Below are 23296 nucleotides of genomic sequence, written 5' to 3' on the forward strand. Positions count from 1 at the left end.
TACTCCAGATATGAATCTTGCCACCTTTCAAACACAAAAAGCCCTTCTAAAATTAGGGCCACTGACTCTAACCTACGTTCATGACTACTGAATACTTTAAAGAATAGAGAAACTGGGTTTCTGATGATTTACATAGAAAATAAACAGTATCTGCAATTATGCTTAAGAAATATAATTATACTATTCTGGAAAAAGCTGAAAGCTCTTATTAACAAACAATAAAATTCCACCTAGGGACACAATTACAGTCTTGGACCAGATAGGATTGTGGTCACAAGCAGGGCATGAGAGCACACAAAAAGCTCATACCTGCCCAAGTTAAATGTTATTTACCCTTTTGAAACAATCATTTTTATCGATTATTTGCCACATTAACACAATAATCCAGTTCTCCTTTATGCAAGGGTTGCATTCTTGCAAAACTTCCCATTTAGGAAAACTGTGGTATTCCTCTCTTGTTCCTAAACTGGGTGCATGCGCACAAGCAGTTCCTTTCATAACGTGGCCTGCCAAGCCCAAACAAGCTTGCTCTGTTGGAATAACGTTCTCCTAATTTCCTAATCATGTTCTAGCCACAGCATATGTCGAATGCACGAGCTATCACAGAACTGAGCGTAGATTAATATTGTTATTACTACTCTACGACTATGACTACGAGAGTTAAGTGATTTGTTACAGCTAGTGAAGGAAAATTTGATTTCCTTTTTATAAGCAATGCTTTTGGGGTAAGGTGGCAATAAAAACGAATGGAAGTTATGGAAAAACAGCGTAGAAATCTGTGATAAATAGGAACAATTCATTTACACTTGCAATCGGAGTCGAATTCATATCATCTTTAATAGACGTTATCATTAACCTACAAGTACAATTACAGTAAAACTACATTAATTAGAACCAGGAGGGGAAAGGAGGGAAGATTCCATTTTTATTAGTGAAATTCAAGAGTTTATTTTGATAAATGCCATTTTATTACAGCCTGTGAGTCTGCACCTCCCTTTGCAGTCCTCACAATTAAGTTTAGCTCTCTGATGTCTGAACAGGTCTGTCTTTTCCTGCATCTTTAAAATGCCTTGGTCTCTCCTGTATTGACTTTGATTGCCTCTGGATATCTCCTGGAAACTAAAACTAAATCTAAAACTGCCAATTTAACCAAGGCCCTGATGTCTCTCTTTTCCAAAAGTAGAGTAGGCAAAAGAATGAAGCAAAGTTAGGTAAATATCCAATTTGAATGATCATAGGCTCTGAATTTAGCAGAGGCCAAATCAGTAAGGTTGAAAACACTGTAATTTAGAGTGTACTGAAGAGGATACCAAATATACATTCAACCAGATCTCCTATGATGCAGAGGTTGGACTCTTGGAGAACCTAGTGCCAAGGTAAACTTGTACTGCAGTACTCACGCACTCTGACATGCATGTGCGTGTTGCATGTGCAGCAGCAGTTTCTTCAAAAACCCATCCCATCAAGCTTCAAAAGAAGGTTCCCTACCTCCGCGTGGTATGGGAAAATTGGGTGCATTTTCCATTTACACAACAAAGGACAGAGTTCAATGTTGTTCCCTATCTGCATGAAAATACTTAATTTCCTCATGTTCTTTGATAATCAGAAAAGCCTTGGGTTTCTCATTTATAGATCGGTAGCCATTTGTTTAAAATTAATACTATAAACTAAATGTTTGGAAATCAACAGAAAAGTCACCACTTTTCAATAACAAAAACAGTTCAAAATGCTAAACGGCAAACAACTATCAGCCCTGAATCAAAGTACAGCACAGATAATCATATGGGACTAAAATACGATTTTACAATGGAAGTGTATGAATTTGGCCAAGAAGACTGATTGTAAACTATGTAACCACCTCTTGTAATTACCCTAATTGAAAACTGACACAAACTTTCTATATAATTCTGTAAAGGATTGGATATCAAATTATATCATTTTATCTACTTTTAGCTTAAAATTCTGATTTTGAAGAATGACATAAATCTTCTAAGTATAACAGTGAAAGATCCCAGGTTTATCTTATCTTTCAGTCAATTCTATTATTAATTATTTTACAAAATCAACTTTAGGACATCTCACTAACAGGACACAATCAGCTTCTTCCCTCACCATGCTCATGTCCAGAGTATTTTGTGGATTTTTTGATACACGTATTATGAAAGAGGTGTGGTATGAGAGTATGGGGTTTCTGTAGACTCACTGTCTTTCATGTTGGGATTCATGAAAATGCTGTAAAAATGAAAAAAAAAGTCACTGAGTGGATACCACTACTTAAAGATACCCAACTATCTCTTCTTTAGAGGAAGGTGTATGGCGAGGCTCTGTTTTATACCAAATTTCATTGGTCCTAGGTTCGGCACTTTTTGAAGCATTCATGGGCCTCATTTTTAATGTGTTTTTCCTTTTTTCACACAAAAACAGAGCCTAAAATTCTGCCACATTTTTTTTTCCCTCAGAGGAAATAGGCCTTCCAAACAAGAGCATGTCTTCAGATTTGTCTGACTGAAATGATTTTTCATTTTCTTTCAACACATTTCCCCTCCCATCTTGGCTATTCTTTTCACTCCAAACTTGTTTTGCAATTCTTTATCTCCTTTCCCTGACCTTTTAAAATTGGTCTCTCTGTTCTGCATTGCTACTGCTTGCCTGATACCGTCACTTCATCAATCTCTCCCCTAACCACACCACTCCCATTATTTTGTTCCATTTCCTTCCTGAGCCAGTATGTGTCATTCATTCTTGGTTTTAGGGAGGGAAACACAATTTATAAGAACACCGATTTCTGAGCACTTCAGAACACAGGATTCTAGTACATTCGGTTTCACCGCTTCACATAAAGAGGATCTGAAAAACTTTGACCCAAAGGCTGCCCTCAGGCAAGCCAGGTGAACTTGTAATCATAGGAGAGTTAGGCCCTGGCTGTTTTGTTTATAAACATTGAACAGGTCAAAATTTGCATCAGCTCCTTCTAAGGTTTGATATTTCGGCACTGATTATTAGGAAATACCAAACCAAAGCTAACAGGTTTGCCAGCTTCCCTTGATACATCCATTTCTCCTATCATTCAAGATTTGCGTTCTTGCAAAACATCACATGAAGAAGTCACGCTGTAGTACTCATCCCTTCTGATACCATGCAGATTTTCTGATAATTCATTCAATAGTATTTATTGAGCGCTTACTATGTGCAGAGCACTGTACTAAGCGCTTGGGATGAACAAGTCGGCAACAGATAGAGACAGTCACAGATAGAGACAGTCCCTGCCGTTTGACGGGCTTACAGTCTAATCGGGGGAGACGGACAGACGAGAACAATGGCAATAAATAGAGTCAAGGGGAAGAACATCTCGTAAAAACCGATGGCAACTAAATAGAATCAAGGCGATGTACAATTCATTAACAAAATAAATAGGGTAACGAAAATATATACAGTTGAGCGGACGAGTACAGTGCTGTGGGGATGGGAAGGGAGAGGTGGAGGAGCAGAGGGAAAAGGGGAAAATGAGGCTTTAGCTGCGGAGAGGTAAAGGGGGGATGGCAGAGGGAGTAGAGGGAGACGAGGAGCTCAGTCTGGGAATGCCTCTTGGAGGAGGTGAGTTTTAAGTAGGGTTTTGAAGAGGGAAAGAGAATCAGTTTGGCGGAGGGGAGGAGGGAGGGGGTTCCTGGACCGCGGGAGGACGTGACCCGGGGGTCGACGGCGGGATAGGCGAGACCGAGGGACGGCGAGGAGGTGGGCGGCGGAGGAGCGGAGCGTGCGGGGTGGGCGGTAGAAAGAGAGAAGGGAGGAGAGGTAGGAAGGGGCAAGGTGATGGAGAGCCTTGAAGCCTAGAGTGAGGAGTCTTTGTTTGGAGCGGAGGTCGATAGGCAACCACTGGAGTTGTTTAAGAAGGGGAGTGACATGCCCAGATCGTTTCTGCAGGAAGATGAGCCGGGCAGCGGAGTGAAGAGTAGACTGGAGCGGGGCGAGAGAGGAGGAAGGGAGGTCAGAGAGAAGGCTGACACGGTAGTCTAGCCGGGATATAACGAGAGCCCGTAACAGTAAGGTAGCCGTTTGGGTCGAGAGGAAAGGGCGGATCTTGGCGATATTGTAGAGGTGAAACCGGCAGGTCTCGGTAACGGATAGGATGCGTGGGGTGAACGAGAGAGACGAGTCAAGGATGACACCGAGATCGCGGGCCCGAGAGACGGGAAGGACGGTCGTGCCATCCACGGTGATAGAGAAGTCTGGGAGAGGACCAGGTTTGGGAGGGAAGATGAGGAGCTCAGTCTTGCTCATGTTGAGTTTTAGGTGGCGGGCCGACATCCAGGTGGAGACGTCCTGGAGGCAGGAGGAGATGCGAGCCTGAAGGGAGCCTGATAATGCAACATGCCGATCCCAACATGGCTTGTGTGATAGAAAGAACATTCCTTAATTCCCTAATTACACTTTTCATATTGAAAGCACATGCTATGGCAGAGCTGAATGTACACACACCAAATGGTGGTAGGTTAACTTTGCTTAAATTATCTTAAAATCAGCCATATATTGGTGCTGTGTATCTGTTTACTTCACTAACAGGTGATGTTTCTACATGAACAAAGTGGTAGCATTGGCAATTAAATTCCTTTCATCCCTTTACATTAAACCATTTACATGGACTGAGTTTTAATTTGAAAGAATTTTTCTGACTTGACAAGACTAAGTTCTTCAGTGATGTTAACTTTATGCAAAATTCAATATAATTACAATGGTGGAGCTTTGTGCTGAAGGACATTAAAATGTAGACCAAAAAATAGAGTAATCACAGGAGCCTTTGGAGGAAAAAATCTTTGGCCAGTTCATTTTTCTAAACAGAGTGCTCAACTAAAGAAAGTCATTACCTCTGGGTGAAGAAAATCAACTTACTCTTATTCTATTATTCACATTTTAAAAATTCCAAAATGATCAAAATTATTGTAGATGCACCACTGATATATGAACAGCTGAAACAGATCTCTCCTAAAGAAATGGTTAACTAACTAGTCATTACCTTTTGATCAGTTGCATCAAACATAAAGTGTCTACTAGAGCTAGGAAATAAATTAATTGCACAAAATCAACATGTCAAGAATAAAGCACTTTAAAAAAAGGTGTCAGTTGTAGCATTTAATTCAATTAACATCCCGTTTGTCCTATTATATTGACAACAGTGATTAATATAGACAAAACCCACTTTTGAATAATACCTTCAAAGAGAAGCAAATGAATTATTACAAATGTCATAGAGATACTCAAGGAGCAGTCACAAATCGAAAGTAATTCCAATCAACGGAATAGCTGGAGCACTACAAGGTGCTCATTATAGCAGGGAAACAGGTACTAAACGTCATCTTTCAACAACCATGACAGCAGTACTCTCCTGTGTCTAGACTTTCCTTTCAGTAATCTGTATCGATTTGGTTTCCACATTAACACACCTGCTTTCATGAAAATAAACTATACTGTTAAATCATGACATCCATCTTCATTCATCACAAATAAAAATGAAAAAGAGGATAAAAAAACCCTTAGATGAACTCCAAACCGCATACATCCCACTACTGATTACATCAATTGATAAGGATATGAAATTCTGCTTCATTTCAGCAAATTAAGACACCAAGTATAGCAAAGTTGCAAACTGAGCAATATCTTGGGATATGTATTCTATCTGGAAAATTAGGAAAACACTGTTTCCTGTGAAACTTTACTACCCATTGGGAAAGCCAATTGAACATTTTAAAATTATTCCACAAATATAATTTATTTTTATGACTATCCTACAACTGATCTGATAGGGATTTGTAAAACAAAATAACAAGGAAAATGGCTTCTCTGAATGCTATCTTTTAGGTTGGAAATTAAATTCAAAAATTCACACCCCCAAAATAATAATTCATAGAAAACTTTCCCCCCTCAAATTGTGGGATTTGAGAGCCAAACACTGTATTTCCCTCAAAGCCTTAAATTATAAAGAGGCAATTCTCTTTAAGTTTCCTGAAACACCTTAAGAATACACAGAAGCACACTATAGCAATATTAGGTTCTTCCTATAAACCTCGCTGATTGCCAACCACAATCCAGCCCTCCCAGTTCTTCTCTCCAACGGCAACCCATCCCTCTACCTCGATCTCTTCTGTCTCACCGTCGACCCTTTGCACAAGTCCTCCTTCTGACCTGGAACTCCCCCCCTTTTATATACGACAGACCATCACTCTCCCTACCTTCAAAGTCTTATTAAAATCACACCTCCTCCAAGAGGCCTTCACCCGATAAAGTCCTCATTTTCCCTACTCTCTCTCCATTCTGTATAGCCTATGCACTTTGATCCTCACCCAGTAAGCTCTTGATCTTACCCTCAGCCCCACAGCACTTATGTATGTATTCAAAATTTATTTTAAAGTCTGCCTATTTTAAAGTCTGACTATAAGCTTCTGGTGAGCAGGAAACGTGTTCACCAACTCTATTTCACTGTATTCTTCCAAGCCCTTAGTCCAATGCTTTGCGCATAGTAAACACTCAATAAATACCACTAATTGACTGATCCCAACAACAAGGCTTACTGATAGTTGACATTCTCAAGGAAGCAACCAACACCAATTTTTTTTTTGTTCTACTAAAGAAAAATATCTTGCTAAGAACCGAAAGAGAAAGTGAGAAGATATTTCATATCCAGAAGTCAAAGGAGAAGTCCACCGAAAACATCCCGCTATTATTTCAAGACTATAGCGTACTGGGACCTAAACCTGCGTACAGAACCAGAGGTAAAGAGCTTGGAGGGACAGATCAAGGACAACTGTCTTAAACCATGCAAAAAGTGGCATCTTGAGTTTTCAGGAAAATGACTGGCCCACTTAGTCACCCTGTATAGCCAACATAAGCCCACTCCCATTTCTTTGTAAACCATGCTAGAGGACGAAAAACTTCTCCAGTAGTGCTCTCAACTGATCTCTGTTTCACTTTGTCAGACAAAGTCTCCAGCTATAGTACAAAGTTACACATCCCAGGATGCTCTGTGGTTGATGATGGTGGTTAGCAGGCAAATACACAAGATAGCTTGCAGGTAAATATGAACTAGTACAGCGCTGGGAACTGACGTTAAGGCCAAAAAACTGAAGTTCTGACATACCAGTTGGCACCGGAGAAAACCTACCCACAGATTCTCTTTCAGCAACTCAGATCTTAATGCTGTCACCAAATTCTGCTATCTGGGCAGCACGGCACGTACAATTGCACGGAGAGACAAAGACATAGAAGACAGAATCACAGAGGTCATCATGCCCTTCCGGAGACTGACAGAATTTAATGACAATAGTACATCACACTTCAAATCAAACCAAATCTTTAAAAGGTGTGAAATTTGAGTTTACTGCAAAGTGCACAATTGGCTTCTTGAGCACTTTCCAGCAAGCCAATTCAACATCAAATGGCAATGCAGAATCACCAAGACCAAATTCACTAGCACGCAATTCATTCATTCATTTATTCATTCATTCAATAGTATTTATTGAGTTCTTACCGTATGCAGAGTGCTGGACTAAGTGCTTGCAATGTACAATACAGCAATAGAGACAATCCCTGCCCACAGTGGGCTCACAGTCTAGAGGGGGAAGACAGACATCAATACAAGTAAACAAGCAATAATAAAAAATAGAGTTATAGATATATACAAATACACATAAGTGCTGAGGGGCGGCGGGGTGGGGGGGAGGAGAGCAAAGGGAGCGAGTCACGGTGATGCGAAAGGGATGACAAACAGCATGGTCTAGTGGTAAAAGCACAGGCCTGGGAGTCAGAGGACCTGGGTTCTAATCCAGGATCTGCCACTTGTCTGCTGTGTGAGCATGAGCAAGTCACTTCACTTTTCTGTGCCTCAGTTTCCTCATCTGTAAAATGAGGATTAAGACTGTGAGCACCATATGGGATAGGCGCTATGTCCACCCCAATTACCTTGTATCTACTCCAGAGATTAGTACCTGCCTGACACATAGTAAGCACTTAACAAATACCACCATCATCATTATCATTATTAATGCTTAGTGCAACAGAACTTCATTGGTTGGGATATGTGAGGAATCTGGAGAATAGCTTTAGACCCAAACTACACGGTGTACCAAATTGGGGATTATATAACTAGGGAGAGCAGAAGCATCATTTTAAGGACAATGTGGGTCAGCAATGGACTGCTGAGAGATAATTATAGCAGAGAAATGAGGCTGGTGTGTAGCAATCAGGAGCAGAGTAGCTCTCTTTAAACAGAGACTTTGGAAAGATTCAGAGCCAAGAGGCAGAACGGAAAATGATAAAAGGCACTGCAAGTAGAAACGATAATCTTACATACTGTAGGATGGAATGTGGGTCATGTACAGGTCTTTTTAGTCATATTCGTACAGCAGGATAGGACCCTACTATAGATAGTGTCATCTTTGAGAATGAAGAATAACTATATATTCCTTTGACAAGTACAAGCTTCCCTTCGATCTACCCAACTTATTAAGCAACCTAATCACCAAGGAGGTGATCAGTTCTCCAAAGTTCTGGTGCCATTTTTTCCCCAAGAAAAAAGTATTATGTTCAAGTATTACATTCTTATTAAATATGGGTAGCATTTTAAACATATAAAACTAAAGGCTGGCATACATCAAAGGGTAATCCTTGATTGCAAACTCCATAGGAATTATCCAGTTCCCATTTCCAATGAACAGTCTTCTTCAAGCTTTTCAATTATTATGATCATTTCGGAGTTAGAATAAGAACGCTTTTAGTTGTTACCAATTTTCACGAAGGATTATTTTGGTTGATATTTCAAATCATTCACTTACTTTTCCCCACCCAGCGAGAGACCTGTTTGGGCTAAATTTTGGCTGCTTGACCAAGCCTCATTCTAACAGATCCCTGGCCTAAACCAAAATCCCAAGGTCCTAGCAACTAGATCTGGCCTGGGTTGGGAAGGGAATAGAAAGTAGATGTTCCGTGAGTTCACTGAATGGCAATGAGGACAGAGACTGACTGTTCCTTTTACTTTCATTCTATGCTCCCAAGGGCCTTGGGGGGTGTTCTTGGAACAATCTAGGGGTTAATTATTATTGATGATGATGATGATGTTGACGTGACTGTGTTCTAGTGGGTTGCTATGAGTTCACTGCTTGTTTATGGCCCTTTGCCAGCTCCCCAAACCCAAAACTGGCCTTTAGTGGAAGGTTGGGAGGACGAGGGGCATTGAAGATCATCTAAACTGTCCAAATCCATCTGAATTTTAGAGGGAGTGCCTGGAGTGGTCCATACACCAGACAAAATTGGGACTTCAAAATCAGCCTGGACTCAAACAAGATTTTATCAGCTCTAGTCACTCTTTTTAATCAGAACTCCTAGTTAAAACACACACACACACATACACACACACACACACTTGCCAACTACACGGCTGAAAAGCAGCATGTCCTAGTGGATAAAGGGCGGGTCTAAGAATCGGAAGATCCTGGATTCCAATCCCGGCTCTGCCACCTGTCGGCTGTGTGACCTTGGGCAAGTCGCTTCACCTCTCTGTGCCTCAGTTTCTTCATCTGTAAAATGGGGATCAAGACTGCAAGCCCCCTGGGGGACAGGGACCATGCCCAACCTGATTAGCTTGTATCTACCCCAGGGTTTAGAACACTGCCTAACACATAGTAAGCACTTAACAAATACCATTAAAAAAATGCAGGTAAAGAGGACCTGAAAGTGCAGATTCTGTAAACCAGAACCCACTTGTCTTTCAAATGTCTTCCGTATTTTTCTCAAGGCCCATAATTTACTTTCAAAATGCTTAAAATGGGTTCCTCACACCATTTCTGAGCACATCCCTCTTTATTCCACAGCAAAGTCAAAGGGAAAAGAGGAGTTTGTACTGGAGAAGCAGTGTAGTCTAGTGGAAAGAGCTGGGGCCTGGGATTCCAAGGATGTGGGGTCTAATCCCAGCTCTGCCACATGCCTGATGTGTGATGTGTGTCAACTTCTCTATGCCTCAGCTACCTCATCTACAAAATGGGGATACCTCTTCTCCCTCCTCCTTGTGATCTCATATCTACCCCAGCGCTTAGTACAATACTTGGCACATAGTAAGCGCTTCTTCTTTCCATCTCCCTCAGGCAACAGCTTACCATGCCTACTTCCCACATGTGTATTCTCTCTCAATACAGTGCTCAAAACATAGTAAGCACACTAGACTGTAAGCCCATTATGAGCACAGAACATGTCTGCTAATTTTAGGTTTTTTTCCAACTCTCCCAAGCATTAAGTACAATGCTCTGCACATAGTAAGCTCTCAATAACTACCATTAACTGCTTAATAAATACCATTACTATTAAGCTAACCTTCCGGTTCAGCCCCTGTGGAAGCAGCATGGCCCCGTAGAAAGAGCATGGGTCTGGGAGTTAGAGAACGAGGATTCTGAACGCAGCTCTGCCTCTTGACTGCTGTGACACCTTAGGTAAGTCACTTGATTTCTCCGTCCCTTAGCTTCCTTATCTGTACAGTGGGGGGACAGGGTCTGTGGGCAACCATACTCCACATTTAGTACAGTATTTGATGCATAGCAAACACCGAAATGCCATAAATATTATATTGCACTGAGAGGAGAAATTGTCAGAGCAGAGAACTGCAGTTTCATTTGTTTCCCAGCCTACTGGTCCTCCAAGCAATAAGAGCCTACTTAATATAGTATCTGCGGAAGAAAACTCTAAGGATGCATACACCAGAAAACTCTCTGGATACACATACCGGAACGATTTCATGACAGAAGAGGGGACGTTCTGAAGAAGGTGAGTCGCTATGGGCCTGAAACGACTCGATGGAATTTGAAGAAGAATGTAGTATCTAAATAAACGTCAGTCAAGCCTCAAAGACCTGTACGATGGAAAATAATTACTACCTAGTAAATAGAAAAACTGAGTTTGAACAAAACGGCAGAACTCGGGCTTGAGGCGGCAATATAGCCGTCACTGGAACCTACCCTATTATTATTTGTGCAAGACCTCGATTTTATCTCATTTTCTCACTCTACAATACTACGGTACTAAGTCTGAATGAACATAAGGCACTGTGCTAAATGATTCTCTTCAAGTCATTAGGCAGATGGTCTTAAACGACACTGGAAGTTATAGTCAATCTATCTTACTTCACTCTTATTTTCTAACTGGTGGGCAGCTCTGTCAAGGGTCCACTTAAATTCTGCTTTTTGACTTCTCTAAATATTATCCCACTACTTTTAACCATGCTTTCCCCTCTCCGAGATCAGAGCCAATACTGCGCTTCCAGCTCCGGGGGCTCTGTAATTCATTATTCATTAAGAGATGGAGATGCATTGCGTCCCTCGACTTTTATCTGTTTCGGTCCTAAGAGGCTCACCTTTCCTACAGTACTGGTTTGGACATTTAAAATAATGACTGAAATGTCAGTATTTATAAATAATCTCCTCCTCAATGGTGCCCCCGATGATGACAGTATTTACAATTTCTTCCAAAAACCTTCCAACACAGGTCTCATTTTTTTAAATGAACATTCAGTGAATGTTTCTAAATTTAGCTTAAATCTTGTCAAAGGGTCCTATGGATTACCTGTTCACCTGCTGAATCAGGACACCCAGTTAATATTGATGTGACACTTGTAGGATCGTATCTGCCAAGTGAGTGGCCGTCACTGAGCCACTCTTCTGAAAGAAGTTCACAGCACTTATTTGTTGTGATTTTAGGAATAACTGGTTTTGCATTCACACATGTTGAACCAATTTTAACGCTTCATGTTGGAGAGAACAAAGCATGGGAAACAAAGCATGACAGTGGATGGGGCACAGGGCTGGGAGTCAGAAGGTCTATGAATTCTAATCCCAGTTCTGCCGCTTGTCTGCTGTGTGACCTTGGGCAAGTCACTTCACTTCTCTGTGCCTCAGATACCTGATCTGTAAAACGGGGTTTGAGACTGAGCCCCATATGGGAAAAGGACTGTTTCCAACCCAATTTGCTTGTATCCACCCGAGCGCTTAGTACAGTGTTTGGCACATAGTAAGCGCTAAACAAATGCCATATTTATTATTATTATTATTGTTATTATTAAAGCGACAGAACATAATGGGTCTCCCATTTCCCTGTTTGTATTATTATAATTACTACTGTTTGTATTATTATAATTATTATTATAATGGTATTTGTTTTGTCCTTACTGTGCTCTAAGCGCTAGGATCGATACAAATTAATCAGGTTGAATACAGTACCTGTCGCACATGAGGCTCACAGTCTGAGTAGGAGGGAGAACAATGATTGAATCCCCATTTTCCAGACGAGGAAACTGAAGCACAGAAAGGTTAAGTGACTTGGCCAAGGACCGCTGCATCAAGGCAAAGCTGCTCACTGCAACAGCTTCACTGAGATGAATATGAGACTGAATGGACGATGGGAAGATAGCCAAGGATACCCCGGGACCTGCCTTACGGTGACCTGAAATGGGGCAAATACAAGTAAGGAAGTCAGAACAAAGATTTTCAAGTCGCAGGGAAGGACAGTTTTAAGAAGGCGTGGTGCTGGACTGCTGAGAGACCTGACAGAGAAGGGGCAACGATCAGTTGGACACGGGACGATCAGAAGTGTTGTTCTCCTCGAGCCGCTCCTTCAGAATGATGGAAATATCAAGAAGCAGATAGGCATCTAGTGCTGCGAACAGCAAATGCATCAGTTTGGCACAGGATGATCTTTACGTGCCCAAAGTATGGAATCAACTGATGGTCTCGCATGGTTACTCGGGCCACGCTCGTACACAGGGTAAGATTTCACCCACAGCAGCATCATCATCTTTGAACACAGAAGACTACATACGCATCCACGCACACATTCTCTCTCTCTAATCTTGTTTCAGCTAATTTAGCTAGAAAATGCAATATGAGAATGATTTCTCCACTTCAGAAGTTATTTGATTTACTGAAAATGCACCTGCTTCCCTATTAATCTAGGGCATATGCCAAAAAAAATTAATGAATCTAGTTTTCTAATCTGAAAATGCCAAAGTTCTAAACGTTAAAAAAACCCCTCTTTCACCAAAGTGAACTCTCTTGCCTTTTACGCTGATTAGAAGGCTTAAAGTGACTTGAGAAATCATCCAGTTCAATTCTCTGCCTCCAGAAAAAAAATCTGCCCTCTCGTTTCTTAAAAATATACAGCTTTCTTCACTAACTTTTTCCCAGGTCTTGTCTGACTATTCTTCCAAATTTCCGATCTAAATCCTATAGCTGAAATTTTTGCCCACTTATTATTGCTGAATTTATTACATACATCCTAGGTTTCAAGCACTGGGATATAAGTGTTGGGGTAGGAAGACGACAATCAGACACAGTCTCTGTCCCACAAGGAGCTCACAATCACTTCCTTTCTTCAGTTTTCCCCTCTTCAGGCCAAGAACTCCTAAGCCTTTATGTTTTCCACACACAACCTATTTTCCAACTGCATTAGCCTATTTCTTAAAACTTTATGGTGGCTCCCACTGCTTCTCTATAGCATTTAAGTTTCTCATTTTGGGCTTCTAGGCTCTCATAGTCTAATTTTACCTCTCTCAACTTCTGTTACTCTTTTATCCATTTCCTCTACTCCAAGTGTAGCCTTCTTGCTTCCAAGACTCACTTCCTTCTATCATATTGCTGCTTCGCCTGGAAAAATTTCCCAATCCCAATCCCAGCTATTACACTTGTTCCTCCTTACTTTCAAAAACCACTCTTTAGGTCTTCCAAAAAAACTTTCCTTAGTGAAAGATACAATACCCGCCCCACACTCCATTTAGGATGGAAGAGGCTAGAAGAAAGTTTTGTTATACCACATTTTTCTTTAGCTCAGTCCTCTGCCCTAATTCCAAACAGGAAAGGGCTGGAAAAAAGAACAAAAACAACCAAGCACACAAAATTTAGTCCATAAACACCTACAGCTACATCTTGGCACTCTGTCTGTACAATGTAAGCTTTAGAGAGCTGGAGCCATTCCTCTGCGAGTTAACTTTGACCAGAGCCCAGTCCAGCGAGAAGTGAAGCAAAGTATTCAAAAATCACATATGACGACGACGACGATGGCGTTTTTTCAGTGCTTAGTATGTGCCAAGCACTGTTCTAAGCACTGGGCACTGGGGTAGGTACAAGTTAATCAAGTTGGACACAGTCCCTGTCCCACATGGGGCTCACATTCTTCATCTCCATTTTACAGATGGGGGAACTGAGGCCCAGAGAGGTGAAGTGACTTGTCCAAGTTCACCCAGCAGATATGTGGCAGAATCTGGATTAGATTCCAGGTCCTTCTTCATTCAATCGTATTTCAATCGAATTTATTGAGTGCTTACTGTGTGCAGGTTCTTCTGACTCCTAGGCCTGTGCTAGAAGATTACATTGACACATACATATCCACCACCGGCACCTTGCACAACTCATCCACCACTCTAGACGCCAATTTTTCATTTAGAGTGTGAAGATGAATTTGGGGTGTGGCTTAACAGAGATAAGGCTTCCAGGGGGTCAAAGCCTCCACAATACTAACCCACCATGGGGACACGAAAAGCTCCTGGTAGGGTCCTGGAGCCTGGCGAGGGTGCAAAAGTACCTTGGAGCCCAATTTAGTGGTGAGTTATGAACCTGGCTCCAGCGGGTAAGGCGAGTCGGGGTAGCTATGGCTGCCCACCTGCCCCCTAAACTATGGAGCTATTAGGTATTGTGAAGAGGCATGACCCCCATCGATTCCTAACCCATATTCATGTGGGGGCCCATGTTCACAGTAGTCTTTCCCATTCTCTACCAAGGATTTTTTCATTTTTCTTCTTGCTCATTTTCCTGGACTCCTTGCCATCCATTTAGATCCAAAATAGGATGATTAAATACTTTTCTAAAGTACATTTTCCTTGGTCCGTAATTAGAATAAAACGATGACGGTTGTCTTTCCTTTCCTTCTTTTCATCTAAATTCAGAGCAGGTTTTAGGGTTGGGCAAAATGGGTAATAATAATAATTATGGCATTTGTTAAGCACTTACTATGTGCCAGGCACTGTACTAAGTGCTGGGGTGGTTATAAGCAAATTGGTTTGGACACAATTCCTGTCCTGCATAAGGCTCACAACAGAAGCAGCATGGCTTAGTGGCAAGAGCACGGGCTCGGAGGTCAGAGGTTGTGGGTTCTAATCCCAGTTCTGCCACTTAGCCGTGTGACTTTGGGCAAGTCACTTAACTCTCTGCGCCTCAGTTACCTCAGCCGTAAAATGGGGATTAAGACTGCAAATCCCATGTGGGACAACCTGATTACCTCGTCTCTACCCCAGAACTTAAAAGAGTGCTTGGCACATAGTAAGCACTTAACAAATGCCATCATTATTATTATTTCCCATTTTACAGATAACAGGCACAGAGAAGTGAAGTGACTTGCCTAAGGTCACACAGCAAACAAGCGGCGGAGCCGGGATTAGAACTCACAGTCTACTGACTTCCAGACCCGTGCTCTATCCACTACCCCATGCTGCTTAGCAGCCACGTCTGGGATTTATCCTTCCCTGCAAATGGCAGCACCCCCAAAGCTGGAAACCAGGAGGATAATCTCCTGCTTCCCCACCACCCTGAAGGTGGAGGTGTTTGGAGGGGAAGAGCAGGAGAAGAGACACATGACAGAATTATTAGCACTCCAACAGTTCCATTTCTTAAACCATTCCTTCCTTGGACTTGGCAGGGGAAACCAATGCCGGTAAACATGGCACTAATAAGAAGAATTATAGTACTTGTTAAGCACTTACTGTGTACCAAGCACTGTCCTAAGCATCAGGTTGGCCACAGTCCCTGTCTCAAATAAGGCATACATTCTTAATCCCCATTATACAGATGAGGTGACTGAGGCCCAGAAAAGTGAAGCAACTTGTCCAAGGTCACACGGCAGACATGTGGCGGAGCCGGGATTAGAACCCATGACTTTCCGACTGCCAGGCCCGTTCTCTATCCACTAAGCCACGCTGCTGCTACTAAGCTACACTGCTTCTAGGAGGGAGCAGTTTAAAGACCAGAACTACTGGGGTAATTGGAGTTCTATTTGTTAGCTCCTCTTGCTTCTTGCTTCCCGGGCAGTGCACGTGCTTGATTAGACTGTAAGCCCGTGATTACACTGTAAGCCCGTGATTAGACTGTAAGCCCGTCAATGGGCAGGGACCGTCTCTATCTGTTGCCTATTTGTACATTCCTAGCGCTTAGTACAGTGCTCTGCACATAGTAAGCGCTCAATAAATACCATTGAATGAATGAATGAAATGCTGAGCAGTCTAATGCTCCCCTGTCCATAAGGTAGATGCCTATACCATCTAAGCCTGCCTATAGTGTTGAGAAACAGCATAGCTTAATACATAGAACCCGGGCCTGGGAGTCAGAAGGTCATGAGGTCTAATCCCGGCATTGCCACACATCTGGTGTTGACCTTGGGTAAGTCACTTCACTTCTCTGGGCCTCAGTTACCTCATCTGTAAAATGAAATTTAGAGTATGAGCCCGATACAAAACAGGGACTGTGTCCACCCTAATAGAACCAAAATAGGATGATTAAATACTTTTCTAAAATACATTTTCCTTGCTCCGTAATTAGAATAAAGCGATGAAGGTTGTCTTTCCTTTCCTTCTTTTCATCTAAATTCAGAAGCAGGCTTTAGGGTTGGACGAAGTGGGTAATAATAATAATAATAATAATGATAATAATGGTATTTGTTAAGCACTTATGATGTGACGATTTGCTTATAACCACTCCAGCACCTAGTACAGTGCCTGGCACATAGTAAGTGCTTAACAAATACCATAATAGGATCTACCCCAGTGCTTAGAACAATACTTGGCACACAGAGGCACTTAACAAGTACCATAATGATTATTATTATTTGTGGAAAGAGACAGTGTCTCTTTTTGGATCCAGTTTTTTGCGGTGCCTAGTATCATGCTCCCATGAGCACTCAATCAATACTATTTGATCAACTCATGGATGAGTGAACAACAGACAAGTCTTGCATCAAGACCCGAAGATCAGGGCTCGGCTCGAGATGGAGAAACAGTTAGAGAGACACTTAATATTACACCCACGACACAGATTTGGCAAGAAAGAACAAACAGTAATGCTAAGATTACTGCAACACAATTTAAAATGATAGGAATAAAAAACACACACTTCAAGGTATTTCCTATGAAATAAGTCTCCTTGATAGCCCAGGAAGTCCATAACTCAGTTCAGAATCACTAACTAGTAAAACTGTTTTTTCTATATATCAATCATTTTTTCATTTTATGAAGTAGATTGAGAAACCGATATACTTACTCATGTTTTTTCTTGAATTCATTTTTTATCCAATTCCCAAGAGTTTTCATTTAGTCAAATGATAAAGGTCCTTTCAAAATTCTATTTTCTTGAGTTTTTTAATCTATTACTACGGAACTAAAGACACTAAAAGAAAAATGCTACTAAAGGTAACAATTTAAAGAATAATGAAATAAATTCCTAAATACCTTTAACCTTGTTAGCAAAGAAAAGTATACAACTAGGTGACAATCATTCTTGATACCATTTTCATAACAACCAAGAAGCATAGCACCATGGTGGTTGAATACTCTATATTTTATTAATTACATAGAACGAAATCTAGTCTTTTCAAGATCACAGTGACCGCTCATGAAAATTGTAAATTCAATAAATTTGCTCCAAGTTTTCTCCGCAGATGTTCAGAATCAAGGGGCTAGACTGTAGGCTACCTGAGAACAAGGAACATGTCTTGCTTCTGCTGTACTCTTCCAAGTGTATAGTATAGTGTTTTGCACTCAGCAGGTCATCAATAAAAACATTTGATTGAATGCAATTCTTTCCTTCTTGGGAATTGGTAGTAACACCAAGAAGAGTGAGCAGGGCCAGACTATAATCCACACAAAACAATGAAAGAAGAGTGATAGAATGACAAAATTACTAGGGTAGATCTCATGAATGATTAAGAAGTCAAGAAAAGGAAGAGACGGAAAGATTGCTAAATTAAATTTGGAAGGAAATAATACAAATAAAAGAAATATACAACAAGAAAGTGGCCTGGATGTCGGTTTTGAAAGTGAAATAGCGATTGTTACATTGATTCCTTAAAAGATAGTCACCGATTGATTACTAAGTACCCTATTTTTGAAATTTCTCTCACGATTCTTATTCAAGCAACTTAATTATCTAGATAAGTAATTTAAATGAGCGAGATCGGCTTACTAAAACTTATCACGAGATTGGAAAATTCCCAAATTCACAGCTGGTCAGTTAGGCATTTCATACTTCACCAACTTTATCCAACGAGCGCTCTCAGTCCAATTTGGCTCTTTCTGGAGTGTACCCAAACTAGATGTGCAAATGCTTTACATGTTGACTATGTGAATCTATTTACATATTACTCATCCTTATAAATGAGACATTTACCGTGATACAAATACACATTAAATGCATTTTATACCTGACAGTTACACTAATTTGCATAATAAAAAGTCAGGATTTAAGGACCATTATTGATGGAACAAGGCTCCCCCATGGGACAACCCAGGTAAAGAACTGTATATTAAAAGGAAATACTCTTTTCTGTTAAGGCAAAAAACCTGAGAAAGCAGATGTCTTGAAATAACACCTCCTTTAGCTTTAATCACAAATGATTACCTTTTTTGCTGCTAATGAGCAACACAAAATGGAATGCAATTTACCCGGTTCTTTCAGTGTAATAGCTTTGTGAACAAGTATTGCTGCAGAGAAATCTATTCCCAATTTCCTAGAGTACAATAACAGAGCAGTACATTTTTCATTTGAGGAAGCTTTTCTAACCTATGCAAATATAAATAGAAATCCCATTATCTATTGATAAAAACAACAAGGTAGGTTAAATAAAGTTGTATATGTTACTGTTTCCCATAACAACCATCAGTTCCCTGGATCATTAATGTAAATAAAGCACTTCACTTACTGAAATCAATGAGAAACCTTCCAAATCCTTGCCTTTGGTATTGGGGCATAATCATTATGCAGGAGACATTGTACTTCTGCTGGCAAAGCTTTTCCTGAGGGAAGGAGAAACAGATCAAGGATGTCAAAGCACTGCTGAAGTGGGCAATTCCAATTCCTTGCACCTGCCACTGTCCTTGTAAACCAGTCCACTCCGGAGAGCTGACCGACCAGATCGATTCTATTAATTAATCATGAGAAAAAAACAACAAACTAATCATTCCCGGCAAATGTCTGGAAAGGCACAGACTAAGATGGAACACAGCTGAAAGTATGCAAAATCACAAAGGGGGTGACAGGGCAAACTCAGAACTGTTTTTCATCAAACCCTACCCCAGAATGGAGAGAGACCCCACTGAAACCTGAAGGTGGTAGGTTCCACCCAAACAGAAGAAGCTTGAGCTGGGAAAAGAATCAGTAGGTTGATGAGGGGTTTGGATAAATTCACGATCCACGGGTGAATTACGCTAGAGCTGGAGATGGAGTTCCCCCTTCCCCTCTCCTCAGCACTGTGCTCATTTGTATATATTATTTATTACCCTATTTATTTTGTTAATGAGGTGTATATCTCCTTGATTCTATTTATCTTGATGATGTTGTCTCATTTTTGTTTCGTTCTGTTTTGCTTTGCTGTCTGTCTCCCCCGTTTAGACTGGGAGCCCGTCATCGGGCAGGGACTGTCTCTATCTCTTGTCGAATTGTACATTCCAAGCGCTTAGTACGGTGCTCTGCACATAGTAAGTGCTCAATAAATACTATTGAATGAATGAAATGGAGAGGGGGAAAGGGGATACATCAGGTGATATGCCTCTAACTCATAAGTAGGTGCCACGGAAGGCAACTATCCATCGGTTCCCCCAGACCATACTGTGGCTATTGTCAGAAACCATATCCTGGGCTAGGAGGCCCACTGGTACGACCCAGAAACGGCATTTGTTATATTCAAGGCAAGAAAAACAATCCAATGAAAGGTATAGGGAAAACTCTTTCCATAATTGCATAACTTGATTCTCTTGGGGTGTACAGAGGGAAATGATACATTTAAGGGCCAAGAAAGAAAGCAAATTAGGGCTGTAGAAATTGCCTGATTAAATAGCTTACTACCGGTCACTGACATTTTAACTACTACTCCTAACCCCAGAATTGAGAAAATAAAGAGGAGGTTGATGCACCTGTATATTTCTTTCACAACACTGCATTTAGACTTTGGATACAATTAGAAAGCAAAGTGGTTGAGAGCAGAAACCTACATTTTAAACCAGAAAAATAAATTATGGACCTACAAACGCCAAAGAGGCAAAGGTAATACAGAATGTCAAAATCAAAGTGACAGGGAATGCACAAGAATTAACTTAAAAAAGAGCTGACACATAGTTAAAAGAACTCTGGCATTACTTGGGATGTCCCAGTGTCATACTAAAAATGCAGAGAAGTTGTCAAAACCTGACCATAGGACAGATTTGAAAAAAACCTTTCGTGGTAGTGAAAACTCTGGCTTAATTCAAACCATTCATGATAATAATACCAATAATAATAATAGTACTTGTAGAGCGCTCAGTATGTGCCAAGCACTGTTCTCAGTACTGAGTTAGATACAAGTTAATCAGGTTGGACACAGTCCCTGTTCCACTTGGGGCTCACACTCTTAATCCCCAATTTGCAAATGAGGTAACAGAGGCAAAGAGAAGCAAAGTGACTTGCCCAAGATCACACAGCAGGTAAGCGACGGAGCTAGGATTAGAACCCAGATCCTTCTGACTTCCAGGCCCCTGCTCCATCCACGGAGCCACACCACTTAACCATCAGTGAGATCAACCAGAAATGGTAACAACCACAACAAATATTTAATTCCAATACCCTGCTCTTAATGAACATACTTTAAAGGCCACCACAAACGGTGTTGGAAATACCCTTTGCAAAAGTGGGAGGATGCAGTCCACATCTTCTACATTTCCACATTCATTTTTGGAGTCAACAGAGGAGTGGGAGGAAAGGCTGCGGTAGTCTCCCTGGGATAATGAGCTGACCACAAGGGCTCTTTTGAAAACATACTGGGAAGCAACGGGGCCAAACGGATAGAACCCGGGCCTGGGAGCCAGAGGACCTGGGTTCTAATGCCGGCTCTGCCACTTTGCTGCGTGAACCTTGGGCAAATCAATTCCCTTCTCTGGGCCTCAGTCGCCTCATCTGTAAAACGGGGATTAAGACTCTTATCCCGGTGTAGGACAGGGACTGTGTCCAGCTCGATTATCTTGGACAGTGCCTGGCACGGAGTAAGCCCTTAAATACCATAAAATATATCGATATAATCTGCTCTTCATATTTGAACATGATGCCAGTGATGGTGAAGTGGACCTTCAAGGGGCTGAAAAGATTGGATCGGGAACTGACAGGCCCAGTCGGAATCGTACAAAGACTGTTCCTGTTGGGTGCTGTGCTCATTTTTGCCTCTGTCTCAACACTCTCCCTAGGCTTCTGCCTGAAAAGAACCATTCCTTTCTTGACTGTAGTATGCCAAGCTGGACCGCCTGTCACAGTTACCTCCAAGCTTCAGGTAATAATAATGTTAGTAACGAAGCTCCCACTGGATGGGATGCACCGTTCTGAGCACTTGGGAGGTACAAAACAACATGTTCCCGGCCCACAAGAAACTTACACTCTACTGGAAGAAAGAGACAGAAGAGTACTTACAAACCGAGTAATCGAGATGAATAATTGAAGGAACAACTGAACAGGTGAATACACAAGTGCTGAAGATGCATATAATGAGTGTTATTTGGGAAAGGCATGTTGGAGGAGGAGGGTTTTCAGGTGAACTCTGCTCTGGGGAAGCAGCGGGGCTCAGTGGAAAGAGCCTGGGCTTCAGAGTCAGAGGTCATGAGTTTGACTCCCGGCTCTGCCGCTTGTCAGCTGTGTGACTGTGGGCAAGTCACTTAACTTCTCTGGGCCTCAGTTACCTCATCTGTAAAATGGGGATTAACTGTGAGCCTCACATGGGACAACCTGATTACCCTGTATCTACCCCAGCGCTTAGAACAGTGCTCTGCACATAGTAAACGCTTAACAAATACCAACATTATTATTATTATTATATGGCGAGGGCTGTGGTCTGTTAGATTTGGCGAGGGTGGAAGGCAGTTCCGAGCCAGGGGAGCAGCAAGAGCGAGAGGATGGAGGTGGGAGAGTCGAGAGTTAGGTGAACTAAGGAAGAGCCAACTGAGAGAACAGAATAAGGAGAAGGTACGTGTACTGCTGTTTTCCTTATAGGCTGAAAACACGGTACTCTCCCAAGTGCTTAGTACAGTGCTTTGCACACAGTAAACTCTCAATAAATACGATTGAATGAATGAATGATCCTGCTGCTTTCGGATGTCTCGTTTCAGCTCGCCTTGCAGAAGCTGGGTACTGCAACTAAATACCACTGACTGATTGATTGATTGATTACACACATCCTCCCATATTCCACCCAGCAAATTGTGCTGAGATGAGGTCGGCTTTAATTCTAGGACTCTCTGGTCTGTTCCACAGTTTTGCCAGTTGATAGTAAGGCCAGTAAATGACATTGACGGAACTCATGTTTACACACACTCAGGAGGCTTGATAGCACTGCAGCACTGTATATCTTTAGATCAGGTTTGAAGCCTGATGTGATATTGCTGCCATGCTCTGGCAAACTCCCAGAGGTTATGCTGGCCTTTTGGATTTGAGTCTCTACTGCCCTGTCACTAACTGCAACTTTTACCCCTGGCCCACCATAGTCACGGGACTCCGGAATGGCATTCAGTTCTGTCCTCTAGGCCGTAAACCCGTTGTGGGCAGGGAACTTGTCTGTTTATTGTTGTACTGTATTCTCCCAAGTGCTCAGTACAGTGAGCCGCACACAGTAAGCGCTCAATAAATACGACTGAAACAACGACTGAATGTTGCCCATGAGACTTCTGGTTGGGAGTTATGGTTTCCCTAGCACAAGCTATTGCATTTCTTGGTTTTCTTTACACTTACTCTCAGTGCTGGGTTGTGACTCTACATAAGCAGCTGACATTCATCTATAGATCTTTTTTTACATGGCTGTCTCTAAGGTGAATGAACCACAAACTGCAGTTCCCGAATGGCTATCTTTAGGACTTCCAGTGATCCTTGGGGTCTGTTGAGTCAAAAGTGTCTTCCTGGGAATAGGAAATTCATTCTAAAACAGTGTCCGGGGCCCTCGTTGCATTCTACGGTTCGACCGCGGGCAATAAAAGTGAACAGAATTGGACCGACCATGCAGGCTT

The 23296-nt window shown here is 41.7% G+C and overlaps 1 protein-coding gene across 1 annotated transcript in view; it reads right to left on the bottom strand.

Moving 5' to 3' along the window:
• Nucleotides 1-23296, bottom strand: part of KAT6B (lysine acetyltransferase 6B) — a 255301-nt gene that overhangs the window by 39172 nt on the left and 192833 nt on the right. The window contains exon 13 of the mRNA XM_029061133.2: nucleotides 18985-19078. Coding sequence (XP_028916966.1) covers nucleotides 18985-19078 — 94 coding nt within the window. The remainder of the gene's footprint in view (nucleotides 1-18984; nucleotides 19079-23296) is intronic.

This window comes from Ornithorhynchus anatinus, chromosome 3, assembly GCF_004115215.2.
Source record: "Ornithorhynchus anatinus isolate Pmale09 chromosome 3, mOrnAna1.pri.v4, whole genome shotgun sequence".
In the NCBI taxonomy this organism is placed as follows: domain Eukaryota; kingdom Metazoa; phylum Chordata; class Mammalia; order Monotremata; family Ornithorhynchidae; genus Ornithorhynchus; species Ornithorhynchus anatinus.